The following is a 21,422-nucleotide window of genomic DNA, read 5'->3' on the forward strand; positions in this document are numbered from 1 at the left end:
AAAAATTTGTATGTGAACCCAAACTTTTGACCGGTAACACAATTGACGTAACAGCAATTTCATTTGCTTGCAGTAATTTACTTGAAATAAAAGGATATGATGATGATGATGATGAGAATGATGATGATGATGATGATGATGATGATGATGATATATTTATTTAGTATGTTGATATTCTCAACCTTAGGATCCCGGCAGTTTCCCTAGCGTGACATGGATTGACCTGGGCAACAATGTGGACATCTTCTCCCTGCCGCAACCCTTCCTGGTCAGCCTGAGGAAGCGCTGTCCCAAGCAGGGAAACCTGCCCACTATCCTGGAGTTCGGAGAAAGTCAGGCCAGCGACCCCCCCGAGAGACTGAGGGGGCTCGAGGAAGAGGAGGAGGCGGACGACAACCGAACTGAGAGCATGGGCGAGCTCCGGTCGGAGGTGGAGGACGAGCTGAATGGAGAGATGGAGATAGAGGAGATGATGGAGGAGCTGCTGGACTTTGACAGGGAGGTACAGGGGAAGGAGGACGAGGATGAGAGCATGTGGACAGTGGAGGAGCAGAGGAAAGTGGGGATAAGGATGGGGTGGAGAGGGGAGGAGTCGGAGAAGGAGGCGCAGAGGAAAGAGCCACGGCCGGGGAGGAGGGCAGCGATGGCAGACGATGATGATGACGACGACACGCAGAGCCCCTCCTCCCACCGTTCCCGCTCCAGCCAGTCACAACACTCCTATGCAGCCGTTGAGCCAATGACAATGGAGGAAGTCGCCTTAGATGAGGTGACAGACCAATCAGACCACTTGACCTGATTGCTGCTCTCTGCTCTGCTCTGCTTATGTTTCCCCTCCTGTGTCGAGTCCTGTGTGGAAGGAGGCAAGAGAAGACTTTGTCTCCTGCAGAGGATAACCGAGTGAGCTCGAGGTCAGACAGGCTGCATTGTGGGAAGGATGTAATCCATATGAACATGCCACTGGATACTCCATCCACAGATCTGATTTGTGACCAGCCACCAGAGTGTTCAGATACTGGCAGAGTGACAGTTGAACCCAGGTGACTCTCGGTGACTGTAACATGAGAAGACAATCCCCAACAGGACGTCCGTTTTATTGTAACCATTTGTTTTTAAAATATGAATATATTAAGGACGCTATTGCATAGAATAGACTGAATAATTATATCACATGAGGCTTTTATATATAGAATATTATTTTATTTTTTATTCAGGTCCTTTCCTCCTGGTAACCCTAGTGATACCTATGTGCCTGTGACACGTTCCGTAACTGGTTAAGAGTGTTGTTGAAAGATTTAAAAAATATAGATATAAAAATATAAAAAAGGAGATCTCACAAACTAGTCAGGGCCCTTAAACCTTTTGAAAAATGTGTTTGCCAAAAACTAGACGTGGTAATGTATAAAATGTTTTCCTCCCACGTACGTCCACGGCTAGCCAGATGGATCATAAGACAGACGGAAATCAAAAGTCAAGCCGACTGCTTCGTGGAAATCAGTTGCTCCTTCAAATATCAACAGATGCACCGTGCGTTAGTGGAAGAGAAGTGCTCTGAAGATGAAATTAGTCAGCTGAAACCAAAAGAAAAAAGTGACTGATAAGAAGACAGTTTTGGAAGGACAAGGACTTGCTTTACAGTGGCTAGATGTGATAATTATTGCCATGTGTCCCAAAGCAAATTGCTGGGGTATCAAGTTGAAATATTTCGTAGCCTTTTTCTCATAATCCAGGTCATGTTTCACGGTACTTTACACTAGTGTGCGCCACATGCTTACAGCGCTGTGTTTATATATAGGCCGCAGCTGATCACATTCACGTCTGCTGGGTTAAAACAAATATATCTTTTTGAAGTATGTAGCTCTCACCAGGCCTGCGCTGTCCATTCCATGTGTCACTTATAATCCATGCAAAGCTTTAATAAAACCAACTATTTTGGGGTGTATAGTATATATAGCAGAGTTTTTATCTGTGCTGGGGAAATTGTTATAGATTAGCTATTTAACGAGGAATACCGCTCATTTTAAGGATTTATATGTTACTTTTATGGTCTGGGATAGTTCAAGCAGTGTTTATGTACATTAATAATGCTTTAAAGCTGGGTAAAAGGTAAACCAGACTTTTAATTTGTGATATTGTGTAAAGGCACTCTGTAGAAAGGTTGTATTGAAATGGAAAGCAGGAGAATACTAACATATAGAACAAACCATCATATAACAGTAAAGAATTAATAAATGTATTCATAAATTTCCCCAGACAGGTGCCCCAGGCGCCAATACATTCACCTTTGGAGCTGGTAGCGTGTGTGGCATAACAAATGAAGGCCTTTAGTGGCATTCTGATGCTGGCAGTTGCAACACATCATTAGGGAAATTTTATACAGACAAGCATGTTTGGCTACACATCTCTCACATAGACTTTTCAGTGTGCAAGAAGGCAGTAAATTCCCAGGTTGTAGCCTGCTGCAAATCCTTAAAATCCTTTAATAAAAACTTTATGGATTTGCAATACTAAATTGTTGGAGTGCCCCTTTACAATACGACATTTGTTGCTAATTTATGCAGAATTCAACCAACAGACGCTGTATTTCTGCTAGCGGGATATATTACCTCGGAAAGGATTAGGACTTTGCATAGCAGTGGCAGAGATACTGTATGTACTCTACTGAATAACAGTCAGCTCCCCAAAGAATTACATGCAAAGCTGTTTTCTGTCTGAAAGCTTTTATTGAAACCATATTCTGATAAGCATAAACAATCTCTAGAAACTTAAAATAAATGGAAAGAGAATTTTAAATACCCAGCATAAATAACCTTCTGTGGGTTGATTTTATTTGAAAAGCTGACTTGCAAGTACGGCATGGTGTCATTAAAATGATTGGATTTGTATTCACATTCTCATTTTCTTTTAGCAGAGCCACTAAAAGCAGGGCAAGCAATCATTTAAAGGTTATCCAACACATTTCTAGATTATTTTTTCGGGCATTTTCAGCCTTAATTTTGATAGGACAACAGAAGACATGAAAGGGGAGAGAGAGGGGTAATGACATGCAGCAAAGGGCTGCAGGTTGGAGTCAAACCCAGGCCGCTGCGTTGAGGAGTAAACCTCCATATATGGGCACCTGCTCTACCAACTGAGCTATCTGGGTGCCCTACCCAGTACATTTCTAATAGGAATCCAGTGACTTCACAGGGAAATCAGCAATTTAGCATAAACACAGAAAAAAACATAAAAAATATAATACATTTTTCTATATTCACATGATAATATTACAGTAATATTCATTGTTGCCCAGAAAAAAAACACTTAAGTCCACTTAAGTCACAGTCTGTTTTAACCTACAGAGTATTGTATCTGTTTATCTGTGTGAAGGAATTGTGAGAACTTAACAAACTAAATTCATTGGCATTCCACCTAAAGCCGATTACAAAGAGAAACTTCCCTTTAAGCTACCTTTGCAAAATCAATTTTTACCAACTGCTCAGTGCAATGAACCCTTTAAACAGAGAGGCAGATGTGTGGTGATGCTGAACAGTAGTGGGCAGGTCAGCTGAGTGCATCATCACTGGCATCATCATCCAAACACAGTAGTCTCGCGTTGACAGAACCTTCCTCCCCGGCGCTGTGGAGGAGGGTCTGGTGAGTTCACACGGCATTATGGGATGGGAGCAAAACGTGTTCTGGTTTATTGGCATGTCTTTAAACCAGTCACAGTTGTCATGGGCGGCACTAAGTGCAGAGATCTGAGGAGCAGTTAACCCTAGTCCTCATAAATTGACCGGAGTTTAAAATTCCAACACAAAAAAAATGCAAGGTAACGGACATCCGGCTTAAAAGAGTGAAATCTTTTTTCGTGGATATAGGCTACATAGTGCCACAGTGAATGGGACAGAAAAAGTTTGTCTTGATTTTTAGAAATTAAAGCCAGGATGTCAACTATTGATTGCTGTATAGTGAGATCAGATTGTGATGTAACTTTTTGCATATCATCAACAGTTTGGTCAGTGTGGATCACCGGCTTCACATAAAGTAAATAGTCAGTGGTTAGACCCAATGCTCATGTTCAAACTGACTCGCTGCGTTTCACTTCAACAAGAACTCTTGAGCGAACAAATGAATTAATTAAATCTTTCTTCCAAATGATTAAAAAATTGTTTGGAATGATATATATATAATTTAAATTTGCGGAAGCCTATAGTTTCTATTCTCAGGTCTGTGGTTTGTAATGTGCTAAAGCCATGAACTTGTCTGCTTTTATGTTTAAGTCACTGCAAATCAAAGCAAAGAGATAACAACCGGAATTAGACTAACACATCAACATGTATGTGGGCTTTTAATTGGAAACCTTTCGTTCCTCAGTGTCATCCACCTTTGATAGGAAGGATTCAGTGCAGTTTGATCTTAAACTGATTTTGAATCCATTAACTGAACCAATTCGGCATTATGATCATATTCCACTAGTGATGGGCGACAATAAACAAACAAATGTTTGAACGACTATGTCTGGTATGTACCAAGTTAGCCTGTCAAGCGTGCCGAGTAATGAATCCACCAACTTTTCCCATTCATACTGCCCACGCCCTCGCTGTTATCATAGGGTAGCCTATTGCTCACGGTGCCTGCTACGGTGGTGCAGTTGCTCAAAATATTGGGGAAAAATAGCAAATGAACAGGAATAGTTGTCTTGATAGAGGACGTCAACAAGTGACTTGCATTGAGATAGCCTGGCAGCTACTCACTGAACGAGATCAAATAAGCCATTCTCTCGAACTGGGACGTGTCCTACTTTCCTCTTAAAAGGAACAACAGATCGTTGGTCAGTGACATTTCTGTAACATCATATTGAGCTTAAATAGCCTACCTACATACAAGTGGGATGCTGAATCCATCATTCAAATGAATATTTTATCTTTATTGATGTAAACTTCTACATGATTAGTAGTAAAAGCCAGTTTCTTCCAACTTTAAAATCAAGCTGTTTCTCTCGTTCAAAGATCTCGAGCAAGCCATCCACACCTTTATATCCTCTTGCTTGGAATACTGCAACTTTAATTATACTGTAAATTATGTCTTTCCTGTCCTGACTCCAATTGGTTCAGAATGCCGCAGCCAGGCTCCTGACACCACGCCTTTACTTTTGCGGATCCTAGACTGTGAAACAGCTTTCCCCACTTTATCAGATCTGTGCCCTCCATTGGCTTTTTTAAGTCCAGGTTCAAAACACACTTTTATTCACTATAGCGAATCCTCCTGATGTGGCTGATCTCTGTTTTGGTGTGCCTATGAGCTGTTCATTTGTGCCTATGAGCTGTGTTCAATAGCCTACGTGTTTATGTCCTTTTTGTGATTTTAGCTACCTCCTCTGGTCTGTACTACACTTTGGTCAATGTGGTTGTTTTTTAATGGGCGTTATAAATAAATTTGACTTGACTTGACTTATTCTTAGCATTACTGGTAATGCGTTGTAGAGATGTTTTGTGGGGCGGGCAGCATTAGCTGTCAAACATGCATGTGCTATAACAGAGTGTAGTAGCCTAAATATAGGACCTAGTACATTCCATATTTTACAAAAAGTAGCAAAACTCGAAGGGACACAAATCGATCTGCCCATAACTAGATTCCACACAAGAATGCATGAACATGGTTTCTTGAAATCTTTTAAAAAGTCATCCACCCTAACAAGAAAAAAAAAGTGTTTATAGCACAAACTAACGGACTAACTTGCCTGAATAATGCTTGAATGTAGAGATATGTAATTCAGATTGTAGCCACTAGTCTATTGTTCTGTGGTGTTCACTCCCAGAGTGGTCTGTATGTCTGTTTCACCATTGGCTCTTTGTACAAAGGACAGGCACAACGACTCGAAAACTCTCTCTGCTCAGCACTACATGTCCTTTAATATGTTAGAGTAAAACGTAACGTTTAACGTTGTGTTTAGACTGCTGATATATTGTGAAATGTAAAAAGAAACATGGTAATATGAATCTGAATGCAGAGTATCTTGACTCTTTTCTCTCTTCATGAGTCTTTCTTTAATATATATTTCTCAATATACAGTATACCCCTGTATTATTCTCTATACAGTATTTTCTTCTGTCACCCTTTACCTAAAGCTTACATGGCTCTTCAATTTCCATGCCACTTTATCAAGGTGATCTATTGCAAAGAATGCCCTGTGCATTCATTTACTGATGAAATTGTAATGTCATTTTCTGTTTTGCCATGGATCCCAATAAATTCTATGATGCAAAAAACAAATCCTGCATTTTCTTACTTGTGTGATTGAATATTATGACTGATCGAGATCTGTCATCCACAGCAAATGTTTGGATATAGGTGTCAGCTATACCCAGTTTTGGGCCCAGAGAGCAGAAGAGACTTATTTGCTGGCAACCTAAAAATAAACAAAGGTATTATTTACAACTTCAAACTCAATTACAAAGGGTGTTGTAAAGTGATAAGAAAGGCATGTAGTATGGCATTTAACTGAGTTGTTCTGCTGCTTTAATGTTTGGTAATCCTCTCAAAAAGATGCTCGAGATCCTTAAAGCCTGTTTGTCCGCTAGCTAGTATCCATTTCTTCGTAGAGAACTACTTAATGGTTAAATCGGCGATTCTTTTTTTCACTTATTTTTTTATTTTTTTAGTAACACTGGTTGGTTTATAACAATATCGTGCCGAGGTGGACACAGAGGTGTAAAGTTTTTCTTTAAAAGGCAGACTTCAAACAGGCCTATGTGCAGTAGCCTACTGCTGACCACTTTACTCTTAACACTAACATCTGTCAACTATGAGCAAATGACGGGAGAAATGCTAAGCAACAGTACTTAGCAAATAGCCAATCAAATTGAAGTGAGGCAATCGGCAATCGGCCCTACATGGCATCAAATGTATGGCATCCAAAAGGCTTTGGGCGTGTCGTGTAGTCCTGTTGTTGATCTCCCACACTCCCCTGACAATGTGAGCACGGGGCTATCCCCACAAGCATATTTAAAACTATTATATTTAGACACTGACCTCACGTTGTAGAACAATGATACACAACAGCAGCAACCGAGGATGTTTTCATGTCATGCAATAATCCGTAAATTGTATTAATTTATTAGGTAACTCAGTTCCACTAAAACCACTAAAACCACTTTTCCGGTGGCAAGCATTACCCTTTTTGCCCCACAAGACCAGCTGATCTCAAAATTTGATGAACATGGAATGATGATAGTTTTAGTTCAGTAGTGCCTTGGTTTCTGTCTGCAACTATAATAAGGTAGGCCTAATCATTTTCAATTTTTAAAGTCAATCCTTAATTTAATTAGGATCAAGGTTATGTTGGTTGTCTTGAATATTAGACCACAACATTCAGCCATGACATAGCATATGGATGTTGAAATGATTAAGGATTTCTAATAGTATTTTGCTGACATCTAGTGGCCAAGCTTACAATTTGCAACCAAGCCGCTCTTTACCGTATCAAATGGGTTAGACATATTTTTGAGAGCTTCTAAATGCTTGTGGGGGCATAGTTGGAAATGTATTTGTCTGCGCTGCTTCACCACCTTGGTTGTTGAGGCAGAGCTTTCGGTTTGACAGCAACCCACCAACATAAAGGACAGGGGCCGTCAAGTTAAACAGAGTTATCATGAACTGGAAGAGCAGTTTGCTTCAAAATTAGAGCTTGCAAAATGTGTCACTTTAAAAAAAAGAAAATATACAACTAACTATTAAGTTTATAATATAATAATCGCAAAATGGCGTTTTAGTATTCAGACTTTTTCTGATAATTAAAAGCGTGTGTGATTAGCAACATCATATTGTGCCGCGTTAAATGGTTTTATTTTGATAGTTTTTACTTTCTTAGATTCTGACTAACTTGACACTGGTGCGTCTGGTACACATAATTGTACGTCACATCCGGTGAGAGGTGTCTTTTTTTGTTTTCCCGTATCCGCCATTTCAGTTTTTGAAGTTAGTTGTCATCGGTCGCTGGATTGTTGCTGAAATTCTGCCGCTTAAACGCATTGTATGGTTATTAGAGCTTAATTCCGCTCATAAACCGAATAAGAGTCCTTTTTATTTCGACGTTGTGGTTCTGTAGCGGCAAATTGATGTCCAGACGGCCAGCTGCGGATGTCGCCTGTTTACTAAACGTGCTCTAGGCGCTAAAGTTTTTGTATGAGTTGAAGGCTTTGCTTGTGGATAACGGGAGGGAGAGAAGGGAAGGCCCGGTGAAGCCTCGGCTTTGGAGTGGTTATCATGGCCGGAAATTTTGACGCTGAGGACCGTGGTAGCTGGTACTGGGGTCGGTTAAGCAGGCAGGAGGCTGTGTCTCTGTTGCAGGGGCAGAGGCACGGCGTGTTTCTGGTCCGGGACTCCATCACCAGCCCCGGTGACTACGTGCTCTCGGTATCTGAGAACTCCAAAGTCTCGCATTACATAATTAACAGCATCAGCAACAACCGACAGTCCGGTCCAGGTAAGATAACAGAGTGGTTTGGAGGGCCTCGGTATTATGGAGATGCTGATGTGACCATTCTTGCATGACTTGCACCAGAGCTGCGCAATATTGCCTTTCCACTCTCTTGTATGGAGAATACGGCAGGCCAGACCCATTAAAACATGTGTCAATTGAATGTTGGGTTGTTACATTGCAATGGTTTCAGACCTTGCACGAGAACTCGGACAGACGACTCACTAGATGGTACACAATACATTGGTTCAGTAAATCAGAGATTGGTGCACGTTTTTGTCACTAAAATACACCTTTTAAAATGAGCCTAATTTTTCAGTTGACACTGACCCTCAGAGAGTTGTAAATGTTCAAAAGTCTGTCATAATGCCAGGTTTTAATAGACTTTGACCAGTCGTTGTCCCCTGCCTCTGCTAGGGGTTTCCTGTCTCGGCATTCCAGACGAATATCTGTCGTATATCCTCATGGCTTTTTCAAAACTACCCAGGGTTTTCATTGAGAGAAACAAAACAAATATAACAGAGGAAAGAAATGCTCAATAAGGAAATAAAAATCCTTCCTGGTCACTCTGGAAAGCACCACCATCATGCTTGGTTACATAAATAGATATGCTTCAGATCTTCCTGATTTGAACATGTAAGAGCAAGTAGTGTGTTGAATAAGAAATTAGATTTTTTTTTCTTCCTGGACTGTATACCTGACCATTGCACATACTAAATATTCTGAACTTTTGCACACACTCCCTCAACATTGTTGCACATCCTGCACTAAACCATACAGCCTACGTTTCTTATAGTTAGACAGTTATATTGTACATATTTGTTAAGTTTATCCTGTCCTTTAACATGAATTGTTTATTTCCTTTTAATATGATTATGTATGCACCAACCACCCAGGCAAATGTCTTGTGTTACTTGCTTAGCAATAAATACTATTCTGACGCCTCTTCCATCCTCTCTCATTTTCACCAGTTTTGGCTCATCCGAGGTTTCGTATCGGTGATCAGGAGTTTGACGCTCTCCCTGCTTTGCTAGAGTTCTACAAAATCCACTACTTGGACACCACCACCTTAATAGAACCCATTAACAAGTCCAAACACACTTCCTTCATCAGCCTCGGCCCCGGCGGTCCCCCGCCTCGCCTGGAAGACGAGTATGTCCGAGCACTTTTCGATTTTCCCGGCAATGACGAGGAGGATCTCCCATTTAGGAAGGGCGATATTCTCCGAGTTCTGGAGAAGCCAGAGGAGCAGTGGTGGAACGCCCAGAACTCTGAAGGCCGGGCGGGGATGATCCCAGTGCCATACGTGGAGAAGTACCGACCAGCATCTCCGAGTTCGGTGGCAGGGCCCGGCGTTCCCGGGGGGCCGCCGGGAGGAATGGGGATGCTAGGGAACTCTGATGGCTCTGCATCACAGTCCGGCCCTCCGCTGCTGGGAGACCCCAGCCAGTACGCCCAGCCCACCCCCCTCCCAAATCTTCAGAATGGACCTGTCTATGCCAGGGCCATACAGAAGAGGGTGCCTAATGCCTACGACAAGACCGCCCTGGCCTTGGAGGTAAATATGGACGTGTGTGTGGTGTTTTTTTCCTGACTCTATGCATCATCTTAACTTGTGCTAGAGGAAAGGAGACAATTCGTGAAGAAGGATGTAGGAACAGCACTTTAAGCCTGTCAAGACTGAACTCACATTCTTTTGCTTTCTTTTCCATTACTACAAAACATAGTATATGTTGAGCAGGATGAATAGAAATCATCAAGGTCAGAAAGTGCACAGCCAGATCTCTCTGTATTTTCTAAAGCTGTTCATTTAATATCTCTTCTGCAGCAACCAGTCCAGTGACATTAAATAAACATCGACATAAAGTCTGCCCAAAATTTTTATTAGCTCATTGGCTTCATCTCTGGAGTAGAAAGGGAGATAATTTTAACATATTATGGTGCCCCAATATGAAAACGGCCATTAAGCTTTGCTCCCTGCTCACGGTGGCTGGGCTGTTAAACTGTCCGGAAACGAGAGCGGGGCTCCCATGGAGCAGGTCGTTGGGGGAAGGAAATAGTTTGTGTTTGGGAACAGGACCATTTCCTCTGGTCTCTGTGAAGCCAGGAGTCAAGCTGAGCAAGGAGTGGGACTCGGAGGCAGACTAGTCAGTGTATGCTCTTGTCTCTCCTGCCCTGCTGGACTATAACGCTAGTACGAAAATCCCAGATCCATCCTTGGACTCCTCAAATCTGTGCCACAAGTCTGCTGCTGGTTGATTTCTTTCTCCAGCTCATTTGTCAGCCAGAATAACTTTTGTTTATTTTCACTTTGCACAGTTACATATGACCAATTGATCCTGTGTAGGAGTTGGTGTCTGGCACTCCCACCTGTGGAGGACTTGTCTGGCTTAGACATGTGAGGCTGCGTGTTTCCTCTACTCCAGTTGACTAGTAGTGACTCAGCAAGGTGGCACTGGACAGTTAATAATTAGCTCATGTTTGATTGTCTCCTTGTCTTCAGAAAAACCCCTTCTGATTGTGAAGATCACTCCTTACCTGTGGTAAATTAAACTAGCTTATATCATGCATTGGTTTAATTATATTGGGTTTGTCCTGGCCGCGTCTGTTGTCTTAATAACACTGCGAAGTCCGTAACGCTGAATCCCTCTTTCAGGTGGTTATATGTATTAGATTATACTTTATTACTTTATTTTTTCCTGACTCTATGCATCATCTTAACTTGTGCTAGAGGAAAGGAGACAATTCGTGAAGAAGGATGTAGGAACAGCACTTTAAGCCTGTCAAGACTGAACTCACATTCTTTTGCTTTCTTTTCCATTACTACAAAACATAGTATATGTTGAGCAGGGTGAATAGAAATCATCAAGGTCAGAAAGTGCACAGCCAGATCTCTCTGTATTTTCTAAAGCTGTTCATTTAATATCTCTTCTGCAGCAACCAGTCCAGTGACATTAAATAAACATCGACATAAAGTCTGCCCAAAATTTTGCTCAGGGTTCAAATATATGTTTTATAACAACGTTGGAACACGTGTGAAATTACTTTAAAGTTGCTATTGAGAAAAAAGGTTTGAACCCGCGAATCGCCGCTTGTGGCTATATTGCTGGTACTTGTTTTTGAAGTTTCTAGACACAGAAAACATTTTAGCACCATAAAGCTGTGGCAGTGGTTATAGGCTATTGGACGAAAGCTCTATTTTCACTCTTTGTGAAGATTCCAGTCCATGCATATAGTTGACAAGCATTGGAGCTTGTGCAATTTTAATTAATCCACTTCCATAGCCCAGGAACAAAGTAGGGAGGCGACGAGCAATCATTAGTGATGAATCTGCAGATTATTTTCCTGATTAACAATTGTTTGTATTATGAAATGTCACTAAAATGTGGGGGAAAAAATATCCATCATACTTTCCTGAAGTCTAGGCTGAAGTCTTTGAACCTTTGAGTCTCTGAGTTATTCAGAATGCAAACATAATAACCAGAGAAAGGCAGTACATTTAAGAAACTGGAACAAGGTTATGTTTGGCATTATGTTGCTTTGAAATTGACCTAAACGATTAATCAGTTACCAAAAGACTGAGTCTCATACTGTTCACTTTTTGTAAGAACTTTCTCAAAGACGTGTTGTTTTAACTGTGTGGTAATTTAGAGGCCATAGCTTGAGGTTGTGCTGTATTGATTTGCATCTTAATGGTTTTTATGGTATTTCGCCCTCTATACAATAGGGAGCCAAAATGACACCAACACCTTACAGTAAGTTGGCTGGGACTAGTATTCAAATTGCTGTGACCTGTAACATAGTAATGAAAAATTCTTCATGCTTTTCACTATGCAGACACATTGACACCTCTATTTAAAGAATCTTAAATGTAATGCCTAGAGATGCCTTGTCGATCCTAAGGACATTTTGAATGCATCAGTACTTGCTGTAAAAAGCCATTGCTAATCCTTTGCTCATCCTTTGCTCACTGTGCTTTGGGGACACCTTTTTGTGAAAAACACCAATTTTTGCTTTGTTAAAAAAACAGTTTTCTAACACAATGTTGTGAACGAGTGACCTACAAAACACACAAACCAACAGAAGCCAGCAGTCTAAATTAATGATATCCAGAAGCTACAGCAAAGCATGCAAGCAGAGTCCCTGGTGACTTGTGAGTTGAGACTGTTGTAATTTTCACAGTCATGTGTCAAGAAAAGAGGCCAAATATTTTCTGGCTTCAGGTTCCTAAATGTGAATAGTTGTCGCTCTTTGTCAGACAGCAAATTAAATATGTTTGGGTTTTGGACTGTTAGAGACCAACATCAGAATGAAAACAACTGCTCTCCTCTCTCCAGTACACGATGCTTTACACAAACGTTTCAGGCTATCTCGTCTTCTTCAGGATGCTGTCAGATGTTGTTTCTGTTTCCAGTTTCCTTATATACAGCCCATTGATCAGTCCTGTGACTTATGCATCGCCAAACCTAGGAGGTATACAAAACTACATAATAAATATCTTTTTATATCTTATTTTAAGTCCTAGAGGATTTAGAAATTTACAGCAAAAATGTAGATGCAAAATATAGATAGTTACAACCAGCTTTTAAGAATATTCTTAAGCGGGTGCCTGGGTAGAAACCTGGTAGCGCGCGCCCATATACAGAGGCTCAGTCCTCGACGCAGCAGGTGTGATTCCGACCTGCGTCTAAACCTGCGTCCTAACCTAAAATAGTCATGGATAACCAGAACTTGTTTTTAAAAAATAATTTAATATTTTGTTTATAAACATGTTTATCTTCAAGAAATGACTAATCTCAAAGACTGCAGATTAGTCTATATTGAAAATTAGTGTTGCATACAAAACAATTTGGACCATACTAAATACTAAAAGAACCCATTAAAGGAAATGCAGAGCCATTTAGCTGTCAAACATACCTAATTGCTTATCTACTTTTAAGCGTGTAGTGTTCAGCTGCATTAGGTGGAAAACAGAATACTGAAACTGCATCAGCAACAGAAAAAAACCAACCTTGATTGAGTCGAGGCTGCCAGTTACACATTGATTTAACACAAGGAAGATTGTCTTAACTGGTAACGGGTCATCAAACTGATACTATGTGATACTATGTGAGGAGTGTCGGAGTGTAAGCTTCAAGCGTGCCCACACCACTTTAACCCTTGACTATCTAGTCGTCACCCACATTGACGTGAACTTTGGAACTGTCTGTTAGTCCTTGTTTGCTCAGTTTCAGTCACACAGGAACAACCACTGCTCTCCCTGTCCAATTTTAATCATACATGCTTGCACCCGGCATTAGGGCTTCGACTAATGTTTAGTGTTTTGGAGATTTATTTTTTATTACATTTTTGTTTATCTGCTAGTCATTTAGTCTTTAGAGACTAAAAGAAAAAAGTGTGAAAGTGCCTAGTGCAGATTCCCAGAATCCAAGATCCAACAGTCCTTAACCAAGACATAGTCAGTGATATAAAAGCAAAAGCAAATCCTCAAACCTGCGGAACTGGAACCGGCGGATATTTGGCGTTTGTGCTTAATAAATGAATAAATGATCAAAAATGTTAATATTCTGCAATGATACAATACAATGGATTCGAGAGGATACAGGGTTATCTGTATTTTTATTATTTTCTAATGATCATAAGAAATATTGTCCTTTCATCTGTCACACAATGACTCCTTGCTGCTGAACTCACTCACCCCTCTTCGTCTCTCCCCCTCCCTCCCCAGGTGGGCGATATGGTGAAGGTGACCAAAATAAATGTGAACGGCCAGTGGGAGGGTGAATGTAAAGGCAAACGTGGCCACTTTCCCTTCACACACGTCAAACTGCTGGACCAGCACAACGCCGAGGATGAACTCAGCTGAGAGTGGACAGCCAGGCCGCAACCTGGACACTAGTATTAGACCCTTCCTCACCCCTCCCTGCCTCCCTTCCAACTTATTCCACACGATCACCTGCTCCCCTCACGTCTGCTCCAGCTTTTAACCAAGTACAGTTTCAGAGAATCACTGAGAACAAAACAAACACGCCCTTGCCGGACCCTTGTATCGCACACACCCTCCATTTCTACCCCTCTGAATAATCATGCCCACCCTTCTCCACCACCTGACTAACTTAAAAAAGGGTCATATACTCTACAGTCAAACTATAAACTGTGTCTCCTGTTCCATGGATGTGGCAACGCCCCCTTTACGTTCTCCCCTCGTCATGTCCCTGCCGTGGACACGTTATCAACGCTCACTCCTCAGGAGACTCCTCGCAGCAGAGCTCAACCACTTCCTCTTCCTGTGTTGGAGCCAGTAGATAACTGCTCAGTGCTGTCTCATTTTTCATCCTCGTCTTCATCCGTCACCATGGTTACAGCGCTTTAGGATTACTGGTGCTGCATTCATGTCAGATGGGAATACAGTAACAAGTTGAAGGGTAACGACACCGTTTTCATGTGTCATGTCTTGTTTAAAGCTGCATTATTGAATTCATTTTTATGATATTTGACACATTTTTAGAAATATGCTTATTCATTGTTTTACCAAGAGTTACATGAGGAGATTGATACTACATTATGCCTGTACGGTAGATGTGAAGCTACCGCCAGCAGCTGATTAGCGTAGCTTTGCATAAAGACTGGAAGCAGGGGGAAACTGCTAGCCTAGCGGTGGGGGAATGTCACAAAATGTGCTTACAAGATCCTCTAAAGTTAAAACTAGTTAAAACATTCTACTCTGTTTGTTTAATTCCTAGAAAAACTAAAGTTTAAAAAGAAGTTTTTATAGAGATTATGTCCTGGACTATTTATTGGCTGAGATCAGTTGCCAGGCAGCCAGCACCCAGCCAAGCAATAGTCTAGCACATAATGTGTATCTTTACATTTGCTGTAACTCAGCTGGTAGGCAGATATATTTACAATTAAACAAAGTCAGGCTAGGTGTTTCCCCGTACCTCCAGGCTTTACGCTAAGATTAGCTATTGCCTACTATTATATTTACTATAGTCTGGATCAACGACTGTTAATTTACCGGATAGTTCCAGCAACTCCGGAAGCTGCGCTTGATGTCCTGCGCTTTCTGCTTTCTTTCAGTTTTCATTCTTAACTCTGGTTGCTTTGAAGATGCTAAAAAAGGCCAGTTTTGAAGACATTTTGGATCGTGCAACAAGGAACACCTGCTTGGTTCTTTTGGGAAATGATTATAAAGATTTTCAAAGAATATGGTTTCGGCATTTACTCTAACTAGCAGGAATTTGCTATGGACAAAATACACACAGTGATACACTGGTAAGAGCTAATTCTGTTTAATCATGTAAGTTACTGTGTTGTGTGACCAGTTAACTTCATTTAATATTGTATGTGGCATTTTCTTTAGCGGGATGCTAAACCAAAACAAGTTCCTTCACGTGACCATCTTACAGATCCCCCTTTTGTGCGACCAAAGATTTGCGCCGCCCAAGACAATTGTGATTGGTTTGAACAAATGAAAACCAGGAGTGTATGTGTGGAGGGGCCAGACCTTCCTCCACCGCACTGTGGAGATAGGTCTAGCAATGCAGGACTATAGTTACTTTATAAACATGACTCTAATTGATCTTCTCATCTAACACGGCCAGAAAGTGAATAAGCGTATTCCCCCAGCTATCTGCTTGTTTCACACCTACAGAGCATTTATGTAGTTAGAGATGAATTTGAGCTCAACTTGTAATGTCAGCTACACAGACGATAGTTATTCGCTCACACTTGCCATAGCAGCATTCTGTTTTCTACATTTTCCCATCATTTGTCCAAACGGGTATCTGATCGGTGTTATTGTCTTCATTCAGGAAAGTAAAGACATAGGTGTCCCGACTAATATTTAATTCTAAAATGTTGATGGTGGGTTTTATTTTGAAGGAGTTTACACAAAACATTTACATCTCCAAAACCTGACTGAACAATATTCTCTGGCAGAGTGTTTTCTAGTTCAATGTTTGCATCTACCATTTTTCTTATTGGACATGAATGCAGCATTATATTAATAAGGCAATCCAAGCAGCGAGTGACAAGATCAGCAAGACTCAAATCCATCAGCAGCATTTTATCACTGGGAAGATTTTACAGGAATATTGTGTCTCACAAAGAAATGAAAGAGCCAAATGAACTGGAGGTGTACAGTTCTCCTTAAGGAGCGGACCAAGGACCAGTCCAGCACCCACCCGACCTCCCCATACCAAATATCAAATGGAGAAAATAAAACTGAGTCGAGACCAGCAGCAACTTTATGTAGTTGGAGCCGTAGAGCAGGCCCCAGCAGAGAACCTGAGAAACTTCAAGACAATTGTTGAGGTGGAGAGAAAGGCAACACTACATTCATCCTCTCCACACCTTCCACCTTGGCTCACCTCAGCCCCATCCACCCATGACCAAGTACCACCAAGTAGTCTTTTGTAAGAAATAAAAAAAAAAGAACATATTGTTATGAAATGATGTACTATGTGATTATCATTACATGCTAAAATATTGTTTGTTTTTTGTTTGTATCTTTGTAGTTTTCTTCATAGCTGATTTTTGTCTGGGAGGAGTGTTTTGATGTACGCGTTTTACTGCTGCATGTTGGGAGGGAGCCTTGGGTAGCTGGTGCAAAATGGATAAACTGACATCTGTTGGCCCCCAGCCCTCACAAGGCCACGTGTGTTCCCATACATAAGGCATGTACATGAATGAAGTTGTACAGAGTGAATGTAGACTGCCCACTATGTTAGTTAGTACTGTCTCCTCATACGAGTGCTCTGCATTCAGCTCACTAAATATACCTTAGAAAACAGACTGCTCTGTGTTCAAATCTTGTCAAATGTGTCCAAGAAAAGAGAAAGTTTTATTATTTGGGACCTGCCTTTTTTGTTTTTTAACCTTTTCAATCTTACTGCCACCTTGCACCGCTTTGTTCTTTTAATCTTATCAGCCTGCGTTTCCTTTGTGCTTCCTCACTTAATCCTCTGCCACTCTTTTATTTAAAGCCCTGTCCATTGATGATGCACAAGTCAACATGGACTTTTTATGTCACTGTTTACCCCCTTGAAGTGGTTGTTTTCTGTTGAGATTGAATCGATCTATTTGTTGACACCTGACAATCATCACCCTCGTATATCATAATGCAGACTGGTTTAGACTGAAGGAGGCTGGCTAGATTAGATCTTTGTGAGAACTCTGGCGCTGTCCAAGCGAAGGGGTTCCTCTCAGATTTCACAATACAATATTTCTGTCCAGCACACCATGTCCCCTTTAGGTGGCACTATAACAGCATTAAGAAAGATGTCCTTCTGAAAGGATATTCTGCCAGTGCTTATGAGATTAAAGGAGATGACATTTGATTTTTAACAGAATGCACTTACCCCTTTTACACAAAGTTTGCAATATACGCCCTCCTTTTTTAAGGTTTTTAATTATCTTGGATTGCTCCCACTCATTAGTTACCATGCTCGTATAGCTTTCACAACCTCTTTACTGCTCTCACATTTTATTTTCAAATTGGCCATCTTCCAAAACAATTTAATATTTGCTATATACAAATATTTGGTTAACTTCTCTGAGAAATCTGGCCATGGAAAGAAACATTTGTTTACTGCCAGCTTTTGACACAGTCCATTTTTATCTGGAGTTATGATCAAATCAAGTGTCTTTGTCACTCGCACTACACATGGCAGGTGCTTAGCTAAGAGAATCATTATCTGATAAATTGCGTTGCCAGTGAAGCCACCAAGAAGTATTTTTGTTTTAATAGCCCTGCATGAAGTCATTCGTTTCCTTTCATCCAAAAGTAAGGGATGGCAAAATGCCAGTGGAAATTGTGTTAATATCAAAATGTGCCATTTTATTATAACACTATATTCTTTAAAGACAATTGAAATTACCTTTTTATTTTCTGTAGCATGTAATGTGTTAATATACTAGTAAATAAAGTCAAACCCATGACAAGTGATTTGTTTTGACTATTTTGTATGTTTGTGAAAACAATAAGCAGAGGAGCTTAACATAGCGTATCAAAACCTCTTCTAAAATACTGGGAAGATGTTCAACAAATGTTTTAATGCTATACAATTCATGAACAAAAACCCTTTTTCATTCATGCTGCACATGGCAGTTGCCTAGCTACAGAAATTACTGCCATTCATATTACCATTGGGTATTTTTAGTAGCAATGTATGAAGCTGTGTAACTAGTGTCAATGTACGGGAGGAATATATACAAACAACTTCTATGCACCCGCCTACTAAAGCTGTGCAGCCAGCAAGAAAACTGCCATTAGATATGGTCTAGTGGCAGACATCTCATAATATTCTTCCAACTGCATTGTTTTACATTTTGGCAATCACTACCAAAATTACTTCAACATACAATCAAAAGATAAAACTACGGGAATTCAATTACACTTGACTCACTGCTCAATTATACAGAAACTGCTGAGAAAAAGTAGCTTTTTATGCAAATTTGATGGCAAAAGGCAACTTTGCCTATGTCTATTTTTTTCAATCCCCTTACCTTTTACTCAACTGTTTTGCTATTAGTTGACAGTGTTTTTGTTGTAATGTCATAAGAGAAATGTGAATTACATAATTATTGATTAAAAGGCACTCAAAAGGTTAACCTAAAGTCATCTATTGATATATATTTTGAGAAGTAATTATAGAAACATCAGTCAGCACCCCAATAATGCAGGAAAATCTTCAATTTGTGCTGCTTAACATTTGCGGTTGAGTTTGCCAAATATCATTTTCAATAATCTAAGATCCACGTACATGGCAACATCTAAGATGTTGGTTATAATTTTTTTTCTGAAAACAGTTTAAATGAGCCACTCTAACCAACTAACCTATATAAGCAACCAATATTTTCCTTTGTCATGCTTCCTTTGTTTTTTGTGTTCATTTTCTCCTTTGTCTTTTATGTCTTGTAAAGAAGACTCTAGGCAATGTCACATGAATGTATGATCTTGGTCTGTTAACAATGCTGTTTGTGTATACTTACATATTATGTAATCACATATTATGAATCAGTGTCCTTAATGTACATGAAAAATCTGAATCAGCTTTAATGGCCAAGTAAGTGTGAACATACAAGGAATTTGACTCTGTTTTTTGTTGCTCTCAGTCTCAACATACATACACAGAAATAGACATATGACTAAAAACAAACAACAAAGCTGAACAAGCTAAACATGAACAATTAACTACTATGTGAAGATATACGTTTGTAGAAAAAAATGTGTATTATACACAGAGACCACAAATGCATACACATATGTACACACATTGTAAAGAGTAATACAATAATGCAATGGAAAGTTGCAAATGTTGCTGGAACAAATAATTATTAAAATAACAGGCTGCTTACATATCTGAGGTAGGTGGATATAACTGTATATACAGTGTATATTTGACAGATATTTAAGGAACAATTATTGATAGATACATGTATATTACATAGGAGTAATTATTTCCTGTAATATAATGCCTGGAGAGATACACTTTTCAAGTCCCTAGTGTGTTTTTACATGGTATTTCTTTTACATTACCTTGCAAATTATATGTATATTGTATCTTTAATTTTTTTTTTTTTTATAAATGTAAAATATGTAAATAAAGAAACAAACAAAAATGATAGAAACACACAATGATTGTACATACAATGTACAGAAAATGCAGTTAGTGTTTTTTTTACTCTAAATGAGCTTGCAGAGATTCTGACCTTACAAAAATAAAAATTACTGGAGGGGAGGTATCAGAGCTGGTGATTCATGTGCAGTACTCGGATGAGGCAGGTCGCCATCTTTACTCCATCCCAGCACATCGCTGCCGGTGGGGCGGAACACCACTCATCGACCCAGTTGATTTCTAGGAACCGCCGATAGACCTTCACTAAAGATTTGTCACTTTGATTAGTTCGTCACTCTACCTGCATCTCGATACACAATGGGAGAGCGAGAGGACCTAGTTTATCAGGCAAAGCTCGCCGAGCAAGCAGAGAGATATGACGGTAAGACACACTTTCAGGGCTGCAAGGAGGGAGACATGTTCGCCGCAGGGATTTTGTTCTGCGAGCTCTCTCACGTTAACGAAGCAGTGCTCAATAGCCGCGGCTAACTAGAGAGCTAACGTGACTACGGCCGTCGTATTTCAGCTAACTAGTCATTGACATGGCAGATGGCTCCGTGTTGGAAGAAACTTATGCGACACTAAAACAAAAACAAATGTCAACGTCTCTGTGGTTAAGGGAAAGTGTGCTGATGTGACTGACAGTGGCTAGCGTTAGCGAAGGGGCCACAACAAAATGGCGGATTACTGGAGCTGGGTAGATGCTAGATCGCATCCGATACAAGTGTCGACGTCGACATGGGCTGCGCATGCGTCAACACCATCCTACTGCCGTTACTGCACTCTTGGTTGCCGATGTAGTTAATATTTTTTCGCAAATTTCTAATTACATTCCTGTTGGAATATGTTCGATTGTGTTGTTTTTGAACTGGAAGTGTTGACGTTGTACGTGTATCGGGTGCGATCTAGCATCTACCAAGAGTTGCTCCCCTGCACCATGCTATCGCTGACTGTAGCTTAGCTACTGACCGGTTAGTTATAAGCAACACCCACTGACATCTGTCTATGTACGCACAATAACGTACCGGGCTTTTGCGTGATTCTGTCACCGTTGTTAGCCAACTTTCACATTAGCGTAGCGTTAGCTGAATTGCAAGTTATTTATTGGTCAGATGCGCAACAATTACAGAAGCTTTGTCACTGCAAAACCATAGTTTTCAGCCTCCCTCCAACAACTGCTAACGTTAATTAAATTACTAAATGAAAATTAACGTAGCAATAAAATAAAGCTTAAGTAAATATGAACATAATAAAATGTGAAATAAGGAAATATATAAATTTGTGTAAGACAGTAATTGCAAATTATTTAGCTGAATTATATATATATATATATATATATA

At 40.3% G+C, this 21,422-nt stretch overlaps 3 protein-coding genes and 2 long non-coding RNA genes across 6 annotated transcripts in view; 4 read left to right on the top strand and 1 right to left on the bottom strand.

Annotated features, from left to right (window-relative positions):
* lrrc75a (leucine rich repeat containing 75A) overlaps positions 1-1,303 on the top strand; it is a 38,816-nt gene extending 37,513 nt beyond the window's left edge. Inside the window, exon 5 of the mRNA XM_032507025.1 lies at positions 188-1,303. Coding sequence (XP_032362916.1) covers positions 188-799 — 612 coding nt within the window. The 3' untranslated portion in view covers positions 800-1,303. The remainder of the gene's footprint in view (positions 1-187) is intronic.
* A 6,612-nt stretch (positions 1,304-7,915) lies between these two features.
* crk (v-crk avian sarcoma virus CT10 oncogene homolog) lies at positions 7,916-14,582 on the top strand. Its single transcript, XM_032507036.1, has 3 exons — positions 7,916-8,467; positions 9,433-10,019; positions 14,190-14,582. The coding sequence occupies exons 1-3, from the start codon at positions 8,248-8,250 to the stop codon at positions 14,325-14,327; spliced, it is 945 nt and encodes a 314-aa protein (XP_032362927.1). The 5' UTR covers positions 7,916-8,247; the 3' UTR covers positions 14,328-14,582.
* Positions 14,583-16,337: 1,755 nt separating this feature from the next.
* LOC116674837 (uncharacterized) lies at positions 16,338-17,254 on the top strand. The gene is made up of 2 exons (XR_004328219.1): positions 16,338-16,878; positions 16,981-17,254. It is a non-coding gene; the product is annotated as an uncharacterized LOC116674837 (long non-coding RNA).
* A 93-nt stretch (positions 17,255-17,347) lies between these two features.
* LOC116674830 (uncharacterized) lies at positions 17,348-17,615 on the bottom strand. The gene is made up of 2 exons (XR_004328217.1): positions 17,484-17,615; positions 17,348-17,450 (listed from the first exon to the last, which is right to left on the bottom strand). It is a non-coding gene; the product is annotated as an uncharacterized LOC116674830 (long non-coding RNA).
* Positions 17,616-20,192: 2,577 nt separating this feature from the next.
* ywhae1 (tyrosine 3-monooxygenase/tryptophan 5-monooxygenase activation protein, epsilon polypeptide 1) overlaps positions 20,193-21,422 on the top strand; it is an 11,118-nt gene continuing 9,888 nt past the window's right edge. For both annotated transcript variants that reach the window (XM_032507049.1, XM_032507048.1), the window contains exon 1: positions 20,193-20,464. In XM_032507049.1, the coding sequence (XP_032362940.1) occupies positions 20,401-20,464 (64 nt within the window). In that variant the 5' untranslated portion in view covers positions 20,193-20,400. The remainder of the gene's footprint in view (positions 20,465-21,422) is intronic.

The sequence above is a fragment of the Etheostoma spectabile genome, chromosome 3 (assembly GCF_008692095.1).
Source record: "Etheostoma spectabile isolate EspeVRDwgs_2016 chromosome 3, UIUC_Espe_1.0, whole genome shotgun sequence".
NCBI classification, from domain to species: domain Eukaryota; kingdom Metazoa; phylum Chordata; class Actinopteri; order Perciformes; family Percidae; genus Etheostoma; species Etheostoma spectabile.